The 27,067-nt window shown below is 31.7% G+C and overlaps 3 protein-coding genes across 4 annotated transcripts; 1 reads left to right on the forward strand and 2 right to left on the reverse strand.

The window, feature by feature from the left end:
- Positions 1-1,961: 1,961 nt before the first annotated feature.
- LOC114712304 (senescence-specific cysteine protease SAG39-like) lies at positions 1,962-3,320 on the reverse strand. Its single transcript, XM_028896820.1, has 2 exons — positions 2,664-3,320; positions 1,962-2,575 (listed from the first exon to the last, which is right to left on the reverse strand). Exons 1-2 carry the CDS (start codon positions 3,100-3,102, stop codon positions 1,989-1,991), a joined length of 1,026 nt encoding a protein of 341 aa, XP_028752653.1. The 5' UTR covers positions 3,103-3,320; the 3' UTR covers positions 1,962-1,988.
- A 1,095-nt stretch (positions 3,321-4,415) lies between these two features.
- On the reverse strand, positions 4,416-7,459 carry LOC114712305 (uncharacterized). 2 transcript variants are annotated; one of them, XM_028896823.1, is made up of 3 exons: positions 6,771-7,459; positions 5,253-5,303; positions 4,416-5,132 (listed from the first exon to the last, which is right to left on the reverse strand). In XM_028896823.1, the coding sequence occupies exons 1-2, from the start codon at positions 7,281-7,283 to the stop codon at positions 5,268-5,270; spliced, it is 549 nt and encodes a 182-aa protein (XP_028752656.1). In that variant the 5' UTR covers positions 7,284-7,459; the 3' UTR covers positions 4,416-5,132; positions 5,253-5,267. The 2 variants fall into 2 exon arrangements, with proteins under 2 accessions (XP_028752656.1, XP_028752654.1); XM_028896821.1 differs by having other exon boundaries at positions 5,253-5,339; positions 6,771-7,457.
- Positions 7,460-19,228: 11,769 nt separating this feature from the next.
- On the forward strand, positions 19,229-24,689 carry LOC114712313 (serine carboxypeptidase-like 20). Its single transcript, XM_028896832.1, has 14 exons — positions 19,229-19,380; positions 20,017-20,162; positions 20,293-20,369; positions 20,510-20,632; positions 20,717-20,819; positions 20,902-20,939; positions 21,010-21,111; positions 21,481-21,561; positions 22,567-22,809; positions 23,116-23,181; positions 23,314-23,435; positions 23,731-23,844; positions 24,131-24,176; positions 24,425-24,689. The coding sequence occupies exons 1-14, from the start codon at positions 19,238-19,240 to the stop codon at positions 24,506-24,508; spliced, it is 1,488 nt and encodes a 495-aa protein (XP_028752665.1). The 5' UTR covers positions 19,229-19,237; the 3' UTR covers positions 24,509-24,689.
- Positions 24,690-27,067: the final 2,378 nt, after the last annotated feature.

Genomic DNA, 27,067 nt, shown 5'->3' on the forward strand with positions numbered 1-27,067 from the left:
TTGCAAATGGCTCCGTTATTAGAGAAACACGTCCTCAGATATGATCTGAACTGCTGGAAGAGTCTCTGATGCAACAAGCAGGAGTTTTCTCGGGCCTTTTCTGTTTCTAGAACCTGTCAAAAAAGATGATGGTGTAGGCAGCTAAGGTCACCAGGCCATGGTGGCCTGAAGCTGCAGCTGCCCGTTATCCCTCCACTGTTGAGAGCCAGAGGTTTTCGCTGCTCTGTGAAACCAGCCTCACGCGGTGCCCTCTGGTTTAGGGCTTACGAGGCTCAAGCTTTCGCTCAGGTCCCATAAGCCAGCTCTCCACTTGGAGTGGGCGGGACAGCATGATGCAGCAAACAGACCAACTGGTGAAGCCCAAGCTGTAGCCCATCATCTTAATGCCCTCACTTGAGTCATAAGCTAGCGTTACCCAGCTCGGCAAACGAGGAGGCATGACGTGGACTTTATAAACAGTAAATTGTGTCAGATTGTTGGCGAGGTGGGACTTCCAAATAATGTCTATATTCATAATCTGCAGGCAAATCAAGAAGTGTTGTTATTATGCCCGTCAGGCTCGATCATTTTCTTGAGGGTGGAATTTGCAGAGGATATTTATCAAGATGCTGGAACCAAAATCTGGATTGAGGAAGCTACTGTTGACCAAAGTTGAGCAGCTTCGTTGGGACAAATGGAACAATGAAGGTGGTCATGATCAGTACTAAGATTTTGTCGCAGAAGGGTCGTCCTGATGCTCCTTAATTTTGTTAAAATGGCTGAATGTTTGGTGGGTGATGAGACAGGAATAATCATATTTACTTCCAGAAACGATCAAGGTATTTGTATCTCATATCACATTTTTTTGGTTTTGCAGAGCTGCCCCTGACGAAAAATAAATGTTTCACCACCTTGTTCAAATTACAAATGCATGGTTAACCGTTCAAATTAGGTCTGATGCTCATAGTTCAATTGGCTCAAGGGCATTTAGTAATGAAGAATTATGTTGCTCTGTTTGGTGTACATTCTAGAATTTCAGGAAAAAATCAAAATGAGGTTAAGTTTTAAACACTAAGACCATTGGATTTAAATTTAATGGATCAAAATCAAAATAAGATCAAATTTCAAGATATTAAGCGTGACAAAAGGAGTCTCCAAAGAAAAGGCACCAATAATTCTTGATAAAGGAATGCAAAATTTTCTACATGAATCTTTATACCACAAGTCTATATGATTCAGTTTATTACAAAGCTTTATTGGGGAAAAAATTGACTCTGTAAAATACGCCAACATATATCATTCACAATTCACCAGTAACTATGATTCTGTAACAAATGAAGGAGAACAGATGAAAGAATCAGAATATTTATAAGGCATTTCGTTTTTTTAATGATTACATTATATTCTATAATTCATCAATAAATGTAAAAGTTAATGGAAGAATGCTACCAACCATAGAGTAGTAAACAGTACAACTTACAATCTCAAGCATATCATACAATGCACAGAACCTAATATCCAATTTAATTATATTGATAAAAAGATATATAAACTCTTATCTTTCTTTTTTTTTTTTTTAATTATTCTCATAACCTCCATAACTTTAGCACTAAACATTACAACTTGGAATATATTCATCTTCACTTCTGTATTAGCAGCGCTTTCCACAATCTATAGGGATCACAGTGTTGTCGGGATTGGGATTTAGGAAGGTATTTTTAGATTTAAATCAGTTTGAGCCTAATAGGGCTTCAAATACCACAAAGATAAACTGAAGATGTACATAACTCATAGTCTTCATAGTATATTTCATTGTATTATAATTTATAAATACACAACATATATACAACAATGACTCAATGCATGTACTGTAATTTAAACTGAAGTATGACAATGCCACAAACTCTCATAGTCATGAACCATGTTTAAGGGTGTGTCAAATATATTCAGTGCCATTTTCTAAATATTTGTAGAAGATTTGATGAAAACCAGAGCATGTCGTTTAACAATTATGCAGTGGGATAAGAAGCTTGCATTGCTATGCCACAGAGGCCTTCTTGAGCATTCACATTCCTCTGCATCCTAATATATCCTTCTTCACCCCATTCCCTTCCCCATGAGTTTTTCACAAGCCAATATTCGGTACCATCACTACCACCATAACCAACGGCAGTAACACCATGATCCAACTCAGTACCGCAAGAACCAGTGAAAATGCCACCTGAGTAAAACTGAAAATCAGATCCACTTGCATCTATGGCCACTGAAACTGGTTGGTTAGCCACTGCTTTTTGGAGTGCCTGCTCACTATTGGCAGGAACATCTTCATACCCATTAATGGCAGCTACATGATTGGCTTCTTCCTTGGCATTGCAGGTTCCATCAACACCCTTGTATGGATAGTTGGCTTCTGAGGTAATACCTTTGTTTTTTATGATGAATTTGAAGGCATCATCCATTAAACCTCCTTCACAACCTTGGTCCACACCTGTGTCACAATCAACTAGCTCTTGTTCTGACAAAGAAATCAGTTTTCCTATACTCAACTTAGTGATCCCTTCTGTTGCTGCCACAGCAGAAAATGCCCAACAACATCCTACAATGCATCAAAAGTAAGACAGAGATATGCAAAACTTCAATATCAAATTGTGAATTTTAAGGAATAATTATTTTACAATACTTACCACAATCGCCTTGGTTCTTAACAGGTGTCACAGCACCTTGCTTTCTCCAATCCACAGAGGAAGGCACATCAGTCATGTTCTCATATTTGAAAGAGGTTGTCCTTGAGATTGAGGAGCACATATGACCCTTGAATCTGTTTCTAGAAGCTGTGAATTCTTCATTGGTGAGATCTGCAAACTGGTTCATGCCTAGCGTATAAGGTTTGGCTCCAGCACTATTATAGCCCTCTATGTATTCCACATTTTGCTTGAATATATTGAAACGCTTTTCCTTCTCCTGAGCGTCCTTATAAACTTTGCCATATCGAATCATCCACTGCTCATGCCTCTCTTGCATTGAAGCTTCTTGAAGAATTCGAGATGAGGCTTGAAATGCCAACATTCCAAGCAAAACAAGGGCCAATGGAAGACGACTTTGAGATTGAATTTTGAAAGCCATGTCACAGAGAGACAATGGAGATACTGCTTCAGATGACTCAGTCAAGTGTGAGAAAGAAAGATGCTGTGATGAACTCCTGTGTTCTTGAGGTATATATAGAGCAAAATTCAAGCTGACTTGTAAACCAACATGTTCTATGATTTGATCACTAAAAGATAATAAAGAGGAGTCTCCCTCTCTCTCTTCGAAGTGCCTGAAAAAAATGTTACGAACAAGACAGCTGGGAAAAGTGTTAAAATGGGGGTCTTTGAGAAATGTCTAAAACGGTATGGTGTTTTGAAAATATGATTTTAAAATTGCCAGCGTAATTAAATAATGCTTCAGAGTTATAGCTAAACGCCAACTTTAACCTCAAGTTATCATTCAAAGAAAAGAGTGATGAATACAAAACATGCTATTCAGAAACGTTTCCGTAGGGATGATTAAGAATTTTGTAAGCATTTCGCTTGTCCTTGAGTTGCGTTGATGGAATGGAAAAATGTCTTCTACTTTTCTATGTTATTATAAAAACAAAGAATATAAGTCGCTCCTAAACCAAGTTACCTATATGCATGGATCATGTTTGCTGTGTTTGTTTTGTACAAATTGAGGTGATTTCAAGATTGCCAATTAACTTGTTTGGCGTCGTCAAAGTTCAAACTGCTTAATCATCATATGAGACTATGAGGTAGTATTTTATTATAATAGATTAATAAATAGTATGAAAAATAATATATCAATACCAAGTGGAAAGAGTGCCCGAGAGGGGAAGAGGATTAGATGCTACAATACATTGGTACTATAGATTTATTATAGAATTACTATTCATTTTATGTTTCATAAATTTTTAGTCAAGCTGGATGCAGGAAATTTTAAGTAAAAAAAAGGATTTTAAAAAGAGGGAAAAGAAAAGCAAACAGAAAGCTGGCACTTTGATTCTCTCGGAGTTTATACACAACACACACTTGAACACTTTCTGGTATTTCTACAAGCAGTACAATTGAAATTGGTCATATCTCCATTGGCCAAAAAAAAAAAAGAGGAAAGAAAGAAAGAAACTGATCATATATACAATATATATATATATATAATCAATTCTGCTGCATGACATGGACGTTGGTCTTATATTGGAAGTAAAGCCAGATCAAGCCACACCTTGCAGTCCGGAAGATGCTTCAATGTTTGAGATACGAACAATGGATGGCTCTAATATGGTAGTGTGTGAAATGACTTCAATAAGGAGGAGGTGCATTACAGGATACACAGGCAAAATGCATATAGTATCTGAGTTTTTAACAATGCTGGGAGCTCACATACTAAAAGTACACCAGATCTGAAATATACAGGACACTGAAATTAATATAAAGTTGAGTCCCTAGTGGAGGCAGCTGATCAGAATATACATCGACACTTACAAGGCCTGGTGCTTGCCAATTAAAGCAAACTACAAATCTACAATTAACTCATTGAATTTACATCATCAGAAACTAGTCAAACTTCAACTGTCATTAAGAAATGGTATTACACCACTAATGCTAATGAACAGTAAAAGGCCAGAAAACATGGAATGCCAAAAGAATTCATGGCACTGATGATTCATTGGTTGTTGATAAAGCACAATTGCATTATGTGATCCATGTAGTCAACTCTATTTAGTGGGATAACTGGAAAAGACTTCTTGTTGTTGATTCTTCATTGACAAAGGGAGGCATGACAAAAGGACTATGCACAGGGCAGGTAAAATATAGTTCTTGCTAAAGGATGCAAAATTTTCTGGATGAATCTTTATATATCACAAAGCGCTATATAATACTGTTTATTACAAAGTTCTATTACAAAATTGCCTCGGTAAAATACACCAATATATATTATAACTTTCAACATGATTCTTCACAGACTCGTCACCTGAATTCATCGAAACCAATGCTCTCATCTAGCCTTGTCAATTTCAGAACACACTTGATCCTTCAAAGTCATCCTGTCGTCGCCTTTTCCGAGTTCCTGCTAAATAATCACATAGAGATGCAGGGACTGCCTCTACTGCACTAGTTCTGCAACATATGAAAGAGAACCCAAGGAAGAAAAATAGAAAAATGTCAATCTCTACTCTCCAACAACATATACAGTGTAATTTTAAGGCCTTGTGAGGCATATCGCAGCTTTTAGTTTACCTTCACTTACAGGGTTTACAGTACATTTCTTGCAATATTTTCTGGTTTTTCCTGGTCAAACCGATATCGGAGTTTAGAAGATTTACCCTGCATTCAACAGTTTACAAAAGATAAAACCCTGTTTAGCATAGTTTTTTTCACCACAGTAAGTAAATTAAAACACCAAGGACAAAAAATTACTCAGAAATTGCGAGTCAACCACAAAATTCAAAATGTCACACAAGTCATTATCTAATTAGTGTGGAAAAGCGATCCAATCTCTTTGCATATAGAGGTTCCCTGGAGAAAAACTAGTGGCCAAGTAACAGAGAGAAAGCATTTGAACAATGTTACCTTATCACATGCTTAAGCCAGAAGAAATGCCCTCGAATAAGCAAATAAGTTGAACTCCAGAATAAACAAAATGATGAATGAGCATTATCCTAAAGCCCAAGGAGGAAATGTATTCTAGTTGCAAACGGAAGAGAAGTTTAGAAAATAAAAAATTCTTATCAGTTGAAAATTGAAATGAAAATTACCAGAAATAAACGTCAATGAGATCATGTAAACTATGACCTCATTCGGTATGGTGATGGAGAAGTATTCAGTTCATCATCATATCTTTCTTGCAATTTTTATTTTTTCCTCCATATCATTATTATGAATTCTCACAGTGTGTTGAGAAGAGATGGACATTGATGAGTAACAATAATAACAGCACAATAAACGTCACACAAAACATATGGGGATGGCTGAATCACTTTTCCATCTCCATGCCAAATGAGCTGTTATAGCTTATACACTCACTAATGCTCATTTCTGATAATTTTCATTTCACCGAACGTCAAGAATTGTTCCCTTTCTCATCCTTTTCTTCTTTCATTTACATCTGGAATTGTATTTCTTCCTTAGGCCTTGGGATATTGCACATTCATCATTTTATGAGTACAACTTCCATTCTTCTTCAAGGGCATATCTACAAGTCCGAACATGTTATGCTGACTTTTTAAAGTAGAGGCACTAAAGTCACTTTCAATCAGCAAAATCATTTTTTATTTCACTTTTCTATGCATTCCCAACCCATTTGTGTGTAGCAAACAGTTTCCCTTAAACAAACATTCCATGGTTTCAAGTACCTCTACTAGAGTGATTCGGATCCTCAACTAGTAAATTTGTGAAGAGCCACTGAAGTAAAGAAAGAATTTCCTCTATATCTCTCTATACTCCAGGGACATTAACTTCTCACTGCAGGATACATATTCATGCTTAAGAACTAAAAGAAGAAAAAGGAACAGTACACATGAATGAGTAGTTATTAGCGTGAACATCCAACAAACTAAACCACGGACATATAAGTTGACTAGAATCAGCTTCTTTCCTAGTTCTTCCTTCATTATATCGGGAACAGAAAATACAGTCCAACACTACTTCAAAATATATCCGAGTCAATATGAATTGCCGCTTCTCAAATATATAGTGAGTTAACTGAAACTCATACATGAATCAAGGGAATGAAATTAGCAGATTAGTTAACCAAACCTTGGAAACAGCTTCAGCCATGAATCTCCCATCTTGAAAGCCAACTACATCCTCATTCCGAACGGCTACACAATCCCGGGGCGTCTCGAACAGGGACATAGAAAATTGCTTGCGGACAACACCTACATCAAAATAAATCAACCCAGAATTCGGCACATCCACACGAATACCTTTCACTGGGAACCAGAGAAAGAGATCCTGAGCCGATATTCCCGATAACGCCCCGATCTGTCCGTAACTCAAAGTGCCCGAAACGTTTCGTTCAAAGTGCAATTCGTTCTCGAACTGGGCATTACAAGCTTGATCCAAATGCACCCAGAATCGACCCTCCCCATCGATGCCGAATTCCTTCACGCCCTTCGGAAGCACACCCTCGGGGAGGCCATGGTCGTGAAGAACATCATATATAGACGATTTCCCAGAGCCCGAACTGGACGCAGAGGTCGCTGTAAGTACGGAGATAAACGAGAGACAAGAAAACAGTAAAAACCGAACGCAAGCGAAGGAAAGCATCTTCTTTTGGCTGTTTTGTGAAGTTGGGTCTTTCAACGCATTGGAATCGGAAAGGATCACCGGTTGCAATTAGGGTTTTAGGATTCGTGAGAAGAGAAGGCGACGATTGGGAAGGCAAGTGAGGAGGGGAGGGGAAGGGAGCGTAGGAAGGAGACAATTGGGACAGCTTCGAACCAGCGAGGAGTTGGAGGATGATGAATTATTGGCCATGGAGTGGGGCCTACGTTTTCAATTTGTCAAGTTGTGCAGCCGCAAGCGTCAATCAATATGGAAAAAATCACAGCAGAAGAACCGGCCAACAAAATACTCCTCCTGCAAAAATATTAATTTTATTAACTTTTATTTAAAATTTATTAATTTTTTAACTTTATTCTTATTTAATATATATTATACCTCATGTAAACAAAGTCAACACAATAATAAATTAGGGATAAAATTATACATCCATATAAAAAATTTCTCTCGGTATCTTATAAATATGATTAAAAAATGTCTTCTCTTTTTATCCTATAAATAGGACTAGAAGAGTAATCAGGTACTTAATTTAATTTAATGTAGCATCTAATTTGAGAATTGATATTAATTATTAGAACTGTTCATGGAACAAGATGAAATTAGAATAGGCTCGTCGTGATGAACAGAAATAACACAAGATTTTTATCCTATGTCTTGTCTCCTCTCATGACTATCCCGTCTCATGGGGACTAGGACAAGACTAGATGTCCCTTTTAAAAAAAAAAAATTATAATTTTAGGTAAGAATATTTTTATGTTATAATATTTGTTTTTTATTTGGCTTCTAAAGATAAAAACACTATAAAAAATATATAAAAAGCTCAATTATGTAATATAAAAAAAAGTGTAAAAATAATATTGTAAAAAAATATCATTAAAAAAACTGTATAATGGCCTTACGAATTAGTTTCTTGAGGAAGAAAATTTTGCTGACATAACACTGCAACATAGAAACTGAAAATCATTATAAAAAATAATTATTATCAATAAGTGAACTAAATAAATTTTTTTAAAAATATCCCGGGATGGGACGACCCATCCTGTCCCAAAATTTTTTTTGTCCAATCCCAAATTAACTGGAACTAGGACAGAACAAGTTAAACACCTTTATTGATCATATATGTACGATATATTTCACAAGTTTATTATTATTTTTTAAATTAATCTTATTAATATTTTCTCAACAGTAATCAAATAGGGAGAGAGAGAGAATTAAGGAAGATTATTATTATATTTTAAAAAAAACATATTATTTTAATTAATTTAATTAATATTAATTAAGTATTATATTAAGGATCAGAAACGTAATAATAATAATTGAGTTTTGAGGTTTTTAAAGCAGTATTTTATTTACTATTTTGTTTGGACAAGACGAGTATTTTATTTCCATTCAATTTTTTTTTTATTTTTGCCAAAATTATAAAGATTATTGTTTTTTTATAACCCATATTTTAACCTAAGTTTCAATCCATTAAAAACATAGGTTATCAAAACATCGGGAGTTTTATTCGAAAAAAGTATAGAAAATATTATTAAAATAAAAGGTTAATGTGCATCTAAAATCTTAAATTATTTTATGGTGCATGAGCACCCCAAATTTCTCAGGTCTAGGTTCGTATGAAAATTGAGCATATGGGTTTGGAATTGAGATTGGATAATATCACTTTTTTCCGTAATACTTCTCAATTCCACGTACATGGATTTGATCAAACTAAAGCAATAAGCAATCACTCATATGGGATTCTCTTTTAATGGATTTTTTCAATTTGAATCCCAAGCATCACCTCTCATTTTTATTTGTCGTTCAACAGCCATATTCTTATATACTTTTTAGTAATAATTCTTTTATTGAGGACTTGTTAACAATTTTTTTTCAATTTAATAAGTGTCCATATGAAACAACCTTCGTAAATAAACAGATAAACTTAACTTTTTCATAGTAACTTTAAGAAATAACTTTTTATAACCAAACCATGTTAAATACAAACTCAAATTACATCACAATCATCTACACTAACTAATTATATAATATTGTTATCCGTGATAGAAAAAAGCAGTACCCAATCATACATCCTATCACGGATAAAAGAACTTTTCTTAACTCATTCAAATACAAACTATATAAGAAAGGATCAATCTTCTCTAATATAGTTATAAAACAACATATAATATAGCACATAAATTAAAATATTAAGAATTAAATCTTAATTCATATTTTATAATAAATTCATAAGCAAATCACATGCGATCATAGGCCTCTGGCCACCTATCAGCACACATACCACGATAGTACACTCAAAGGACATAAGAAATAATAATGCATGAATCAATTAAAAACAATTTATCCTAAGGTGGCAATATACAGGATACAACATAGCTCATAAATCGAGGAGACGCTACAAGTTGCTAATGTAGCTTTACTCCTCCTGAGCCTTCCATGACGTCTCTCCTTTAAAGCTTTCACCTGAAAAATGTTAAACAATAGGGATGAGACAACGTCTCAGTAATTAAATCCCTACCTATCACACACACTAGCATGGGTTAGCGAGGTGTCAGGTGGGATACATAGAGTTAATAATAGTTAATAGACACTTATCTAACAGTTGAACTTACAATAACCATATAGGTCAAATATATCTGCCAATCTCATACAACTGATAATTTCAAAAGAGATAACATACTTTTTATTTATTTAAAAGATATAAACATCAATGAAGATTCCATGTTATATGCAGTCCATAAACCCCAAATCCATCCTTATATCCTCCTTATTTCCGTCGACTGGACCCATTTGCTAAGTTCTTTCCATTTGACTGGCTACTTTGACAAGCTCACCACATGAGTGATATGGACCGGCCAAAGACCACAGAGCATTCGATGGACCATGGGTCCCCCCTCGAAGAACTAGTGTGGTGTCGCAGTCCCTCGAAGAACCAGTGGGACAATAATAGTGGCCAATCATACAGCTCCGTATGGAGGCTGATACCACGTGATAAGTATATACATCTCAATAACTCCATTCATCTCCTTTCCCCACCCAAACTAGATGCACAGGGTTCAAAATAACACATTTATATACATAATCAACCAAATTCCAGAATAACACCTCATAGTCATAATCATTAATTTCTAACAATACAAACGATTTCAATCCTTTTCAAAACAATATCCCACACGACAGTTCATACAAAACATAATATATGTATATGAAACTTGGTTATAAAATTACTCACCAACCTCATACCAATGCATGTAATAGATAGAAATTTAGTTACCTGGTATCCTAGCTAACAGTTAAGTACAACCGATGCCCGTACTCGAAAATGCCACAATAGGGTTTATATCTACAATCGAAATTAAAACATTATTTCTACAGTATTAGAGTAAACTACTCACAAATTTCTAACATTTAACCCTCCATCTAATACCTTCAGCTGTTACTCGAAATTCTAACTCAAAAGGCTTTTTCTAAGGTTTGGGATAAGCACATGTATATGATGATTTATATTCAATTCCTAGGCTTCCTTAACTTACGTTATCTTTAATTATTAAATTATATTATTTGAAGCACCAAATTCACAACTTAGATAGAGAACCCTTAATTTATAACGTATGTTCTATTTTCAAAGAATCTAGACGGATAACCTCAATATGAGTTAATTTATTCTTACTATAGAAGTTTAATTATTAATCCAACCGTTGAATTTAATGTCTTACATGTCACAAGACTACTCTCTAAATTTCGGGTTAATCCAACGGTGAACAAATTTAAAAGCACTAATTGAAATCTAGGATTAGCTAACCAAATTGCAACCCGATCCGACGGTTTACAAACCCCTAAACAGCACTTTACTGAGATTGTCTCAGTTTTATGCGAAAATTATTTAATTCATCTTTAACTCTCCCCTACTACCACCTATATATAGGCTCCTAGAGCTTCCTCTTCCCATTATTTAGTCGATATGGGACTTCTTAACATTGCTATTTTACCTATCTTCCTATCATTTAATCAATGCGGGACTTCTTAACATTGTTATTTTATTCATTTTCTCATACACACACATAAAATCAGAATTATTTTAATTATTTAACCTCTACCTATTCTATAAAAATTTGTTTAAATATTAGATATATGAAAATTAGGATGTTACACCATACGTATTATATAGGTATTGGACTCGTTAATAACAAATCTCCCGAGAAGTAAAATAGATGCCATGGATTCTTGATAACTTAGGAATATAAATTCCATGCCTAAAATTTGCGCAATAAAAATGCTGCCTCACAAAGTAAAGCCAAATTCTCCAAAATCTCCGGACAAAATCAAAGACAATCACAGCTCAAGATGAGTTCCATGCAATTTCTCTTTCATGTATTGGAAAGAATCTATTCTCCATGATGCTTTTGGTTTAATTTGGTTGCTAAAATTGAGTACATTGACCACAAAAAAATAAACAACGAAAATGAACAAAGAAAAAGGCATTATTCCAATTTATAACTATTCAGGATGGTTAAAGCTAAAAATACTCATACTTCATTGACATTGAGGGTGAAATTGTGAAAATTTAGATTACATTTCTGTTGGTGTTATTTTGACTTTGTAATTTTTATATGCATCATGCTTCTCTGACCTTTAATTTCTACCAGCTCACTAGTTTCTCGTGCAATAAATTAAAAGGTTAAAATTTATCGTTATACTATTGTAACAAATAGTTGAAATATCAAAGTTTTTTGGCCTAATAAATTTTTTTTCTAGACACATGGGGCGCAGGTATCCTACTATTTGAGGTGCTATTATGCACTACTTATTAAATATAGCCACCTCTCCTAGCATGATTTGAACTTTAATTTATGATACAACTAGACCCAATCTTCTCATTTGTTTTGGCCTAATAATTTTCACAGTCCTATCTATAAGTCATTTGTAATCTATTTTTTTAAAAAAATTTTAAAAAAACCTTAAACATTACTACTCTGTCCTTTATTATAAGATCTTTTTAACTAAATTGTGCAGTTTAAGAAAATAGTTAAAATTAGTTAAAAGCAATTAATATGTAGCAAATATAGTTTTTTTCCAAATATACCCCTATATATATAAATAGATAAATGTGAGAGAGTAATAGTGAGATAAATGAAGAAAGAAAATATATTAAATACATTAAATTAGGAATAAAATAGGTAATACTGCATTAAGTACTCAAACAAAATCAAAAAAGGTCTTATAAAAAGGACAAACTCATTTAAAAAAATTGAATCTTATAATAAGAGACGGAGGGAGTATCAAGTTTATGTTGAAATCTAACAACTTTTTAAATTTACCCTTATTTAATACTTCCTTGGTAGTATTTATATAGGGTATAGAGAGAAGAAATTTTTTTGTTTTATTTATAAGGCAAAGAGAGAAGCTTTTTATATAAATATATAATTTTACCCTTTATTTATCATATGTTGACTTTTTTTCATATAATATAATGTATATAAATAAAAATGAAGTTGAAAATTTGTTAAATTTTAACTTATGATTAATAAAGTTTAAGTTTTTTTTTGTCAGTATAAAACATGTTAGAAATGATTTATAAATAGGATAGAATCAAAGGAGTATATACACTTTCTAATTATAACAATCGACACAATATAAATAAAGAATAAAATAATATATTTATGTTAAAAATTTAATTATGTGACTTATAAATAGATTAAAAAGTTTCTCTCTCTCTACGGCACAAATAATAGCTAAGAAGTAGTTAAGAAATTTGATTTCTTCAAAAATTATCTTAGCATTCCTAAATTACCCTTAATTAAAATGATTAATTTCTATCATTGAACTTTAAAGTCAAACGTACCACTCAAGTGATGTGGATTTCACTATTTGTATCCTTATGGTTCCAGTTTTAATTTGCTCCTCCTTTAGAATCGGAAAAGAATATCTCCACTTGGCTTTCCGTCTACTTCGCTCTATTTGCTATCTCCACCATTAAATTAATATTTATTGGTTGAGATTTAATATATTATAACAATGTTGTTATAATATTAAATGATAATATATATCAATATCTTTAGCCTATATATAAATAAATACTATAATATTATATAATCAGATGACACAGGATAAAAAATTATAAAATATTTTAATAAAAATCTATAGAAGTAATGTATGCATATTAATTTCTGCAACTTATATATATTTGTAGTTTAATTAATATTATAATAGTATTGTTGTAATATATTAAATTTCAACAATTGAATGTTAATCTAATGATAAAAATAGTAAATGAAGAGGAAGTGGAGAGGGAGTTAAATGGGCACATCCATCTCTTCTTGCCCCGGTCCCATTTCTACAATGCTTTACACAATAATACGCATTCTGATTTGGTATTAAAGTTAGCCATATCACTAAGCTTCCCCTTTTGCCAATCTTTTACCCTTGATTGGATTGAGAGAAAACTAAGAAGAAGAGAAAACAAGAGAGAAAACATGAGGGGAAACAACTTTTCTCTTGCTTGGATAGGAGAGAAAATGTGGGAGGAAGAAAAGCATGAGAGAAAATAAGTTGGGCACCATACCTCATTTTCTCTCCATATATATAGAGATTTGGAAAGAAAAACAAGATTTCCATTACTACCCCTACTATCTCTTACTCTCCATTTTTTTTCTTTTATTATATTTAAAAATTTATTCATTTTTTAATCTTAAAGCAATATTTTTATTAAATAATTTGGCTTTAAAATATAATAATCTGAAAATGTATATCAACCAAATAACTTGATTTTAATTATTTGATGATGCCAATGTTAGTATAATTTTTCTATTGCAATATTTAATTTAATTTAATTTTAAATATGATATATTTTGATAAGGATATTTTAGTCATTTGGATATTTATTAATTTTCTTTCCTCTCTATTTTCTCTCATCTATCCAAACAAAAAGGATGATAATATTTTCCTTCTAGTTTTTTCTTCTCTCTATTTTCTCTCTTACTATTTTTTTTCCTCCTAACTTTTCTTTTCATCTAAGCAGAGCAATGCTTAAGCACATCCTTTTCCTTCCATTTACAAGCTAGGAAGTAGATTTTTCAAACACAAGGTTAATGGAAATAGATTTATACGAGATTTTAATGCACTATTGCCTTTGTTGTTTTTTATAGGGAAAATCCCAATAAAATCCTACTAAAAAACCTAAATTCAAATTATGACCTGTACTTTTGACAAATTTTTAATTAGGACATGAGTCCTAATTTAGGATTTCTGAATGTTGTTAAATGACTAAAATGCTTCTTTTTAATTAAAATGAAAAACTGATTATTTAGTCCTCTCAAGTGATCTCTCACCTTTTATGATTATTTTTAGGACTAAAAAACACAAAAAAAATTTTTTATAGTATTTAAAATTTGTATATATATAACTAAAAGCGTCAAAAATAGCCTTAAAATAAATATTTTTTATTTTATGTTTGTAAATATTTATTTTAAGATCTTAAAATATTTTAATTACAAAAATATTTAATATTAAGTTCTTATAATTTATGTTAGTTTTATTTATTTAAGCAAACGTTGAACTACACAAAAACATAATTTGCAATAACTTAATATAAAATATTTCTCATAAATAAGATATTTTAAAATCTTAAAAATAAATTTTTACAACTTAAAGATAAAAAATATTTATTTAAAGGATACTAACATTGTAATTTAAAATGTTGGATTAAAATATTTTTGAAGGTTTTGGTTATATACACAAATTTTAAACATTATAAAATTATTTATGTATCTTTTAGTTTCAAAAAATAATCATAAGAGAAGAAGAATAGGAGGAGTAAAACAATTAATTTACCATTTAATTAAAGAGAGGCATTCTGTTTATTTAACAATATTCAGAAATTTCTAATGAAGCCTTATAACCTGATTAGAAATTTGTTAAAAATATAAGCCTAAATTTAAATTTAAGTATTTTAATGGGACTTAATTGGGATTTTTTTTATAAGCTACAACTTTTTAAATAGGTATTTTCAGATGTGCCCTTTGTGACACCAGATTGGGGATTTGATCCCCATTTCTCCTCGAACGATGCTCTTTTCGTTGAAATTCAAAAAATAAATACTCCACTTGTCTTTAATATAAGACTATTTAACTAATTTGATTAAATTAAAAAAATTAGATAAGTTAGTTAATTATAAGAAATATGATATATTTTTTTAAAACACTATAATTATCTTCCTTAATATCCTCCTTTCTTCATCTACTTGATTATGATTAAGAGAGTATTCATATGAATAATTTAGAAAAAATTGATAATATGAGAAATAATTCTTATATTTAGGATCAAAATCAACTCAATAATTAGGTCCTACATTAAGGACCGGAGGAATAAATAGTTATATCATGTTCCATGAGTTACCTTAAAGATGTATAAACATTTACTACTTCTTTTTACATTTTGTTCTCAATTAATTTTATATGTCTATTTTTTTTTCCACTCATTATCTTTCTCACTTACATTTTTCACATATAAGAACATTTTTAAAAAATAAGTTTAATCTATTTTTAACATTTTTATTGCTTTTAACCAGTTTTAACCAATTTTTTTATTTACGCAACTTGGTTATTTGTATGTTATAAAAGGAAATGGAGGTATGTTTACAAGTCACAAACATTAGCATGGGAAAATTAATTTTCTCTCTCCCGCTAGCAACAAATTCCTCCATGAGGAAATCAATTATAAGCATTTGTTGTGGTTTTGTAACCCCATCGATGTTAAGTGTTTTTTTTTTTAATTTTTTAAGTATAAAGTTGTGCGTGCAAACTATTAACAAAAGGCATAAGATATGTGGGTTGTAGAAAAAAAAATTAAATGGTTTTACGTGGCAATTTGTAGAGATTAAGATTAGCCATGAATATAAGTTGATTAGGTGTCAAGCATATGTTCTCCACATTTTCATTTACTTCTTTCCATATGTAGTTTTTTTGTGCATATACAATACAATTAAACATATACAATGCGAGTGGCATTGCTGTTGGGACAATTACTCATTTACCTTCCTATATATGTAGTTAATCTCTCATTTCCCCATTCTCTTCTTTCTATCTTCATTTAGCACAAATAATTAATTGAGAGAATAAGTGGAGAAATGTTTAATGTTTAATACTTTGTCTCGTCTTATATATATATAAAAAAAAATACTTAAGTGATTTCTTTATATATATATGTATATAATATCAAGTTTTCGATCATAAATAATCATGTGTTATTTTTTATATGAATTTATAATTAATAGTCATTAAGTATCAATATTTCAAAAATAAAACACATATATGTAATCGGATAACTTGACTTAATAAATATAAAGAATTTGATGTAAATATGCCCTAATAAAAGAATTCTTGAATTGATGTTGTTCTACTTATATATACACCTATAAGATATATAAGAAAAAATGATATAAACTTATAATATTAATATTTAATACTTTGTCTGGTCCCATATATAAACGAGTTATTTATTGACTATGTGAATTCTTTTCCCCACTGACTAGAATTTTTTTCCCAACTGACTATGTATTAACTCTGATACGCGTTAAAAAAAAAGTAAAAAAACAAATTTGCATGATAATAAAATAAAACAACTAAAACTAGTATTGCATAACTTCATTTATGGCAAGATATCTTTTTTGGCATATGAATTGTATTATTCTTGACGCATTATAATTCTTAAAGTAATTTTAATTTAGCCTATATATGTTAGCTAGGAGTGTGCAAAAACCCGATGGTTCGGTCTAGTCTAGTCCAACCCGAAGTAGTCATGTCCGGTCCAATCCAGTCCAAATTAACTATATAATAAAATTAGACTAGACTGGACCAGACTAGTTGGTCGGGCTGGACTGGGTTTCGGACCAAGTGATCATATCACCTAGACTGGTCTAGTCTAGTCTAGGTGAATTTTTTATTTTTTAATAATTTGTAATTTAGATGGTGCCTTTAATTGTTTTTAATGTTTTTAGATATTTTTATGTATTTATGATGAAGTCTTAATATTTTAGGACAAGTTTCATATGATTATAGGTATTTTTTATTGTCTTAATTGTATTTATCATGTTGAAATATTATTTCTCATAAAGAAAAAGATTTAAAAAAAAAAATAGACAACTACACTGCCTGGACCAGTCCACTAGTTTGGTGGACCAAGTCCAGTCCAACCCAACCTCGGGTTATCACTGGACTAAACTAGACCACAAATTATCAAACCCAGTCTGACCAAAAAATCAGACTAGACTTCAGGTTGGGTTCTAGTCTGGTCCTGTCCGTCCGCTGTGCAACCCTAATGTTAGCTATAACCCTATTAGTTTATTCTTTTTGCTGGCTTCTTCTGTATTTATTATATGGCTTTTTTCAGAAGAAAGTATTTATTATATGGTTAAAAGATTAAAACTTTATGTTTATACTAAATTAACGGAAACATGAACGCTGAAATCCCGGAGGCTATGAAGCAAGCTTTTTTTCTCCTCAAGGCACACTTTTCTCATGAGCTAACGCATCCAAATGAAAAAGAAATGATTAAAAAGAAGAAAAGACAAAACATCATGCTCTAAAATGTCTATAAAAGAAGAATTTATAAATAGTTAAATGCAACATTTAACTAGTTATTATATTTTGTGATGACACTTTAGTGGAACAAAGCGACCAAGGGGAAAAACTTTTAGCGAAATTAAGTATTTTTAGAATATGTTTATTTATTGAACTGATTTTAATTAGGGTAAATTAAATTTTTTTAATATTAATACGCAAAAAAGTGTATTTAATATATCTAACTTATTGCTTTTAATAATATCAATTACACCTTCATAATTATATTCTCTAATTTTTTTTTTCAACAATAGTCATCCGATATTTTGTAATTTGTACATACTACTAAGTAATTCTATAAGTATCTTTGCAAGTGTTTTTTGAGTTTGGAGGTATGTTCTGACCTTGGTCATGACGAGCTCTTGAAACTCAATTTATCTAAACTTTTCTTTTCAAAACAAAATAATTCTTATTTGAATGGTATTGAATTCCAAATATAAAGTATCAATACCTCAACTAAAATATTAAACTCCTTCCGTTCTTGTTTTAGTATAACTTATCACTTTTTATTATTTATATGGCATTAACGTTTTTCTTGGTATAAAATCTTAGGACATTAATTTATTCTAAACTGCAAAAGATTCCGATAGTCTTATTAACACTAAATATCTATACATAATAAACTCTAATAAGTATTTCATGATTAATAAACCTTTTTTAGATCTTATGTAAGATATGAATTGATACTTAGTTTGATGATGGACAATCAGAATTTTGAAATCTTATCTCTGTTAAATTGTGTTACCAAGAAAATCCATGTGCTGTGATTTGACTGAAAAATTAGAAATAATGGATATATAATCAAATGTACTCAAGTTTTGTCCTTTTTAAATATCACTATCAATACATATATTTATTTTATATAATAAATAAAATTTACATAAAATTACGTCATTTATTAATCATAAACATTACAATTTGTCTTGCGACAGCAAAGGACTCCTCGACACGTGTCCTTTACTACTGGCTGTCACAAAGCATTCACTGTGATACCACTGTTACACTAGCAACTCTCCACAATGCTTGAGAAGTGAGACTAAAGGCTACTCAGACACTAGTTGGCCAATAAAATACCACTCCTCCACTAAAACGGCAACTTTTTCCCTTTTAAATCGTAGTCAGTTAATTATTTTGGTGAAGAACGGGTTCGCTTTCGTCCCATTCACAAACATCTTTTTTGTTAATCTTGCCTTGTAAGTAAGACTAGTCACATAATTAGCGAGTTGCAGGAATGAGGGTCACACCCATCATTACATTGTTCAGCTTCTTCATTATAAATAGGGTTCTGACGTCTGTGTTTTTTTCGAACAGTTCTGCAGAAAAATGGCTAAGATTAATTGTTTCATCTTCTCTGTGTTATTTCACATTCTATTGAGCTCTGTTTTAACCCAATCAGCACCAGAAAGTGCTCTTGTCACGCAGCTTCCCGGCTTCAATGGCATTATACCTTCCAAGCACTACGCTGGGTAAATTATATTGTTTTCTGCTTTTATTCACATTTCTGTGATGGCTGTTCACTGTTCATTGTTTAGATTTTCATTTAGTGAATTATGTTTTGACCCTTAAAAAATTGGTGCTTATTTTCTTGTTTTCCTGTCGGGTTTCTTCATAAAGAATACTTGCTCTTCTCTCTTTAGCTTTTGATCACACTAATTCCTTCTTTTGCTTTTATCCACCTCTACAATCTCGCCTATAAGATTGTGGCTTTCTTCTTTAAATTTGCTTGATGCTTATTTTATTATTTGAATGTGGCTTTCATCAATAATGAAGACTTTTTTAAAATCGGATTAGCAAAGAAGACTTGACTTGTGTCTCTAGCTTTTGGGTACATTACATTCTTTTTGCTGTTATTCCCATTTCTGCAGTGTCTAATCAGATTCTCACAGTAAAGATTACGGATTTTTTTATTTCATAAACCTTTTGTGCTTATTTTATGATTTGGAATCTGGGGTTTCTTTAAAAAGAAAAACTTGACTAAGTCTGATATCTTAGCTCTTTCTGCTTTTATTCCCATTTCTGCAATGGCTGTTTTCAAGTTCTCTCTTAATAAAAAAGACTTGACTTAAATCTGATCTTGTGGTTTTTGTAATGGAACGTTGAAGGTATGTGACAGTGGATGAAAGTCATGGAAGGAACCTGTACTATTATTTTGTTGTGTCAGAAAACAAACCTTCTGAAGATCCTGTGGTTCTGTGGCTTAATGGTGGACCAGGCTGCTCTAGCTTTGATGGCTTCATCTACGAGCATGGTAATCATTCAATTTCTATTTCTGAAGTCCGTTTTTCTATAAAATCTGAATGTGATCCTCCATAAATGATTTAGTATTTCCCTTTAAATATTTTCATATCACTCTTGTGTTACATTAATTTATGTTTCAGGCCCTTTCAATTTTGAAGCGGCAAAGACTAAGGGAAATCTTCCCACACTGCACCTCAATCCTTACAGTTGGTCAAAGGTATCAAGTTTGATCCTTTCATGATGTTCGAAATTCTGAAAAGAATATATCTTTTGGGCAAAAGATACCATTTTCATCTCAAGTTTCATTTTGATTCCTTAACTAAATTTCTCATATAAATTGATTTCTCTGCATTACAGGTCTCCAATGTTTTATATTTGGATTCTCCTGCTGGTGTGGGTTTTTCTTACTCCAAGAATGTATCTGATTACAGAACTGGAGACAAAAAAACCGCCTCTGATACGCACACTTTTCTCCTTAAGGTAGTGATGGAAAAAATTGAAACTTTAACATAAATGGTATAAATAAAAAATCCTCTATTAATTTTCTGAGTTTGTTTAATCCAGTGGTTTGAACTTTTCCCTGAGTTCCTGCCCAACCCGTTCTTTGTTGCTGGCGAGTCATTTGCTGGAATTTATGTGCCTACTCTTTCTTCTGAAATAGTGAAAGGTAATAGCTTTTCCCTTGAGTGTTGAAATTGTTACAATGTATTCGGATCAGGAATAAGGTGGAGTTTCTGAATGCTTTACAGGAATTGATGCTGGTGTAAAGCCCAATCTGAATTTCAAGGTCTTTGTCCTTAATTTATCAGTTCATTTTCAAGCCTGTGTGGCTGCAATCTGACGTGATTTACGTGCAGGGTTATATGGTAGGAAATGGTGTTACAGATGAAGATTTTGATGGCAATGCACTGGTTCCATTTGCTCATGGGATGGGCCTTATCTCAGATGATCTTTATGAGGTGAAAACTGAACCCTAAACCCTAGAGGAGAGGCGATTTCATTTTGAGTTCTTTTTGACAAAGTTGTTAGATTAACCAAGCATAAATTCATATTTTGATGAAGACTTAATAGAGAAGATAACATGGATTACTGTTACGCCAATGCGACTGTTGTTGAGTATCCAGTTGTCACTGAGATGTGTCACAACAAAGCTTCATGTCCTTCAAAATGGTTAGAGTGTAACACTATTCGAGTGTTCTTCCGTGTCATGAGTTAAAGACAATTAGATACTAATGATTGCATTGACAATTTCAATTTGCTTTCTGGTAAATTTTCATGAGTTCATTTTCATATTAGTTGGGACATCTAATTCTATTATCAATTGCCAGGAGGTTAGAACTGAGTGCAATGGGAATTTCTACCAACCACTTGGTCAAACATGTGCAGAAAAGCTTGCAAAAGTTGATGAGGTGATGTTTCTAATCATTCTTGTGTTTTTTTGAGTTTCACTTTTTTGTTTTTTTGATTTGGTGCATATACGCTAGAGACTGTATAGACTGGACTAGAAGTTAAGTGAAACTCTTTATATGGCTATTATCAGATACAATCATGATTTTTACAAGTGGTACTAGTTAAAAGTGATATTGGTTAATTGAAATTTCTGTTTGGATATTTTTTTGTATAAGTGGCATTGAGAATGTGGATTATGTTTGGATTTTATTTACTAAAATCACTTATAAATATATAATTAGGCTAAACTATACATTTAGTCCTTGAATTTTATAGAGTTTTAATTTAGTTTCTTAACTTTAAAAAGTATTCTTTTAGTCTTTTAATCCTAAAATTATTTAAAAAAGAAATCGATAATATTGAAATTTTAAATATTGATAAAACATTCTTAAATGGTAACATATCAAGTTTAATTATCAAAATAACCGTGCTTGTTACAAAAAATCATAATTTATGCCTAACAATTTTAGGATTAAAGGACTGAATATATATTTTTTAAAATTAAGGAACTAAATTGAAACTTTGTATAAAGTTAAAGAACCAAATGTAACCTATATAATTATCAAAAAGTAATAAGGGTAGATGAGAGAAATATAATTTAATATAATTCTTATAAGTAATAACTACTATTATTTAAATATAATTTTAATTTATAATTCTTATAAGTAATAATTACTATTATTTAAATATAACACAATTTAATAATAATTATTAATAATAAGGGTAGATAGGAGAAATTCTAGTTGTTGAACATCTACTTTGATTTTTCAGTTGCAAAAGCTACTCCTAGTAGCTTATACTGAAACGTGCTATTGGGATTAAAATCACGATTCATTGGGAATTTAAAAAGTTTAGCCAACTAGGATAAATATGCTCTATAATCACTTTTTTGAGTTCAAAGGGGCTTATCTGAACCTATACCGCTTAACCAAATAGGCACTCACTGATGTTTATTATGATTCCAGGATGTGTCTGGGTTAAACATATATGATATTCTAGAACCATGCTACCATGGCCCCAGTACAGAGAAAGTCATGGCATCGAAGATCAGATTGCCGTCGAGTTTCTTGAAATTGGGTGCAACAGATAGATCATTGCCTGTGAGAAAAAGGATGTTTGGCCGTGCTTGGCCGCTTAGAGCTCCTGTGAAAGATGGAATTGTACCAACTTGGCCTCAACTTAGCAATTCCAATAGTGTTCCATGCACGGTATGTTGTGTTGCTGATACTATATATATTGATCTTGTCTTCAATTTGGTGTCTTCCAGGCAAGATTTCAGTTTCATCTTCCAATTTAGTTCTTATCTTTGTTAATCCGGTGTGAATTCAACTGGGTTGTCGGCATAGATTTAACAAAATGCTAGTGCAGCCATCATGATTGTGCTTAGTATTCAGAAGAGTTGCAGAAAGCCTCTGAATTTAGTCAACTATGAAAATTGAAGGGCATTGTACTTTTGTGATTTCCTCTTACTTGTATAATAGATTCATCATCTAATTTCTAATATTCTCTTTTAGAATGATGAGGTTGCAACTGCGTGGTTGAATGATAAAACAGTTAGGAAAGCACTTCACACTGCAGAGGTGAGATTTTTTTTCCTTCGCCCCTAAGAAGCAGAGATATTGACGCAATAAACCTTTGAAGTTTCACATCATATCTGAAATGAGTATTGCATGCTTACAAAAAATTAACATGTGATCTTGTTCCCTGAACAGGAAAGTGTGGTGAGTAGGTGGGATCTATGCACAGACAATATTGTATACCATCACGATGCAGGGAGCATGATCAATTATCACAAGAACCTCACTTCCAGAGGATATAGAGCACTCATATACAGGTAAGTCGGAGAACTGAAATTTTTTTTACTGTCATGAATTTTCCATCTTCATGATGCCAATACTCAAGAAATAAGTGAACAGAGAAAGAATTTCCATGTGTCTATGGTCAATTCCTAAGCTTATCACTCGTCTTAGATCTATGCATATATATGAATTATGAAGAAACATCTATCATACTTGTACCATCTTTCTGCTTGTGCTTTTAATGGATACCATATTACTCTGCAGAAGCCAGACATATCTGCTGTTAATTTATAAGTATACCTAAATTTCATGTTTTCTTGGTTCTGGCAGTGGTGATCATGATCTGTGTGTTCCTTACACGGGAAGTGAAGCTTGGACAAGATCACTTGGATACAAAATCCTAGATGAATGGAGGCCTTGGATGTCCAATGATCAAGTCGCCGGGTATTTTCCAGATCATTTCTATTTGGGTCAAGTTATAGTGAAAAGTGAGAAGAAAATCCACATCGAATTGTAGAATAAAGATGAAGGAGCACGTAAATAAAAATGACCCTTATACTTAATTGTCATTGTAGATTTTGAGTTGAAAGATGGAATGATACATTTCTTAGACAAGCAACCATAAGAGCTAGGATCATGAACATAACATGACCTGTTAACTTGAAATTTTAAGGCATTGAATCTATTAGTCACAAAGAATAAATGACTGAATTCTCTTTTCTGATTTCAGGTACACTCAGGGATATGAAAAGAATCTAACTTTTCTGACCATAAAGGTTGGTTTGCATACCTAATAATGTCTTGAAAAACTAAAACTTGAGTTTTCTGTATTGTGAGGATTTAGATTCTGTTCACTTCCTGTCCCCTCTACTTCTTCTCTACTTTCCATCTCAATTATTAGATTGAAATTTGAGCAGTTGAGATTTAACAAGTGACGAGAATCCATTCATGGCTCGGTGAATAGTGTTGATGGTTACCCAAACGTGGCATTTTTATAATACTATTTGAATGGCCATTGATGCAGGGAGCTGGACACACTGTTCCAGAATATAAACCAAGAGAGTCATTGGATTTCTACAAGCGCTTTTTGAAGGGTCTGCCTTTTTGAAAGAGGATGACAGAGAATAAGAGAGGGTGTGGTCATAGTGCTTGGGTTTTTCTGTGTACTTGAAATATGAAGTTCAAATATGATATCCTTGTATTTGACACTTGCCTGAGTAATTTAATACTGTCATAATAAAATTTCTAAATTAACCAAGAAAAGAATGATGTTATTGTCAGTTCAGTTTTATCTATTGTTCCCTCATTATTCTCAAAACTCATGCACGTAACTTTTGTATTTTAGTGTCTTGCCTTCATTTTTCACCTCAAATTGAAGGAGAATAGACACCAACAACATGGTATGGCTTCCCAGTAGTACTATTACTATATGATGTATTCACAATGGAAGGAAACGAAATGAATATATATATATATATATATTTATATACTCCTCTGGTCTTTAATGTAAGACTTATTTAACTAATTTGATTGGATGAGGGAGGTTAGGTAAGTTAGTTAATTATAAGAAATATGATATATTTTTCTTATAACACCATAATCATTTTCCTTAATATTCTCTCCTTTCTTCTATTTGATTATGATTGATGAAGTATCTATAGAGGTAATTTAGAAAAAAACTGATCAATATGAAAAATAGATTTTACATTTAGAATCAAAATCAATTCAACAATTAAATTAAGTTTTAGAGGAATGTGTGTGTGCGTGTATATATATAAATCAACTAAACTGTAACTGGAAAAAAAAGAAAAAGAAAATAAGTATGAGTTAAAAAATGATTTACCAAACGTTTAGTCGATTTAATATACTAATATAAGCAGATTTTACTCAAAAAAAAGGGAAAAAGCATTAAGTGGTCTCAAGTTTGATGGATTGGGAATGAGAATGAGCTTGGGTATGGAATTGGGAGCTTTAAAATTATGTTTAATATGATGTAATATTTGGAAGGAATGATTGGATTAATTTTATTTTTAAATTAATTATAAATTGTAAAAAGATTATAACAGTCTTATTATTAAAAGAAGCTTTCATTGTTTGAAGGGAAGGGAGCAGATTTTGGTTTGAAAAATTCCAATCTTAGGATTAAACTTCCAATGCTACCTCCCAAATGATATTTCCCAATCATTTAAAAACTAGTGAACTTTTTATTTCAATATATTATTCAATAATATCTATTTTTACATTTTAAAAATATTAATACCAATTTTATATTTACTTTGAAGTTATCTTTTGAAAAGAAATATTTACACCAGATTTCTTATATTAATTATGTCAGTTTTTCCAATCACACATCGCTATGTGTCTTTTTTTTTTTTTAATCTGGATTTATAGTTTATATTTTAAAAATGGGACACATGATTATATGTAATTTGAGAATTTAAAATAATAGATATAAGAAATTTAGCCTAAATATTTCCCAAATTTTATTTATTTCTTTCTTTAATCTTGATTATAGAAAAGATTGTCATATTTAAAAAATGGGTTAATATAATTTTGGTCCCTTAAGTTTACTATCACTTTGGTTTTTGTTCATTAAATTTCAAACCATATGTTTTAATCTCTCAAGTTTCTTTTCATTTAAAACATTAATTCTTATAATTTAATAAAAACTTAGACTATTTTGCTCCTTATGAGATCAAAACCTAAGATTTAAAATTTAAAAGATCAAAACTAAAATGAAAATAAACTTGAGGAATCAAATATTATATTTAACCTTAAAAAATTTAAAAAAGATCATATTAACTTAGACAACTGTTATTAATTTTCATAGTTTTATTTCTCAAGGTTATATTTGTAGCAAATTTAGTCCAGAGGAGTGAAATCCTTTTTCCAAAAAAAATTGCAAAAAATAAGAAATTTAATAGGTCCCTATATATTTTATATTATATTTTAAGGAAAAAAACTAATGTAATGCTTTTAAATTTGTGTTTTGATATTTAATCTTGGGTTAATATCATTGTTAGTTGAATTAAGGTCTATTTTTATCCGGAAAGTATTTATTTAAGAGCAGTATGTGCTCGGAAGTATTTTTCAGAGTAATGTTAAAAGTTGTAACAACGTATCGATGTACAGTTGTACAGCAATCGGAATGGATTCAAACGTTGAGCTTTTGTTGACCAAATTATGTTTAGACAGTAGGGCCACGTGGCATCCAGTTCATCTTCTCTTTCCAAGTTGGATTAATAAGCAAAAAAAAAAAAAACTAAAAAAATAATGATGCTCCTGGCAAGTTCCTGGTGACTTCTGCTTTATTCCATTGAAGAAAATTCAAGACATCAACTTTTGACTTCCCAGTGACAAAAATGGCAGAGACAAAGGCTCCAAAAAATCACCCCTCGTTCGTGGATTCAGCTGGTAAAGGGGTCGGACACTCTCATCAAGAGGAAGAAGTTTGATCATGAGAATGCCACTTTGTTGTGGCTCCAGTCACGATGCTAGGGAGACATCTTCGAAGCCAAAGTCTCAGCTCGTAACATGTGGTGATCTCTCACGTGAAGCTCTCCCCATCCCAGTAAAGTTATGGTGCTGGATAGGACTGGGGTCAAAGGTTAATTACCCTGCTCTTGGATTATGGGTGAGCCTGACCTTTTTCCTAAAATTTTGGCAT

This window comes from Neltuma alba, unplaced genomic scaffold, assembly GCF_004799145.2.
Source record: "Neltuma alba isolate B1F8T4 unplaced genomic scaffold, ASM479914v2 tig00011343_pilon, whole genome shotgun sequence".
Lineage (NCBI taxonomy): Eukaryota > Viridiplantae > Streptophyta > Magnoliopsida > Fabales > Fabaceae > Neltuma > Neltuma alba.

Coding starts and splice junctions, on each gene's coding strand:
- LOC114712304 (XM_028896820.1), bottom strand. CDS start 3,102: ATGGCTTTCAAAATTCAATCTCAAAGTCGTCTTCCATTGGCCCTTGTT. Junction 2,576..2,663: donor TAAGAACCAAGGCGATTGTG/GTAAGTATTGTA, acceptor GATGCATTGTAG/GATGTTGTTGGGCATTTTCT.
- LOC114712313 (XM_028896832.1), top strand. CDS start 19,238: ATGGCTAAGATTAATTGTTTCATCTTCTCTGTGTTATTTCACATTCTA. Junction 20,633..20,716: donor CGCACACTTTTCTCCTTAAG/GTAGTGATGGAA, acceptor TGTTTAATCCAG/TGGTTTGAACTTTTCCCTGA. Junction 20,940..21,009: donor AGCCCAATCTGAATTTCAAG/GTCTTTGTCCTT, acceptor ATTTACGTGCAG/GGTTATATGGTAGGAAATGG.
- LOC114712305 (XM_028896821.1), bottom strand. CDS start 7,283: ATGCTTTCCTTCGCTTGCGTTCGGTTTTTACTGTTTTCTTGTCTCTCG. Junction 5,340..6,770: donor TGGCTGAAGCTGTTTCCAAG/GTTTGGTTAACT, acceptor TGTTGAATGCAG/GGTAAATCTTCTAAACTCCG.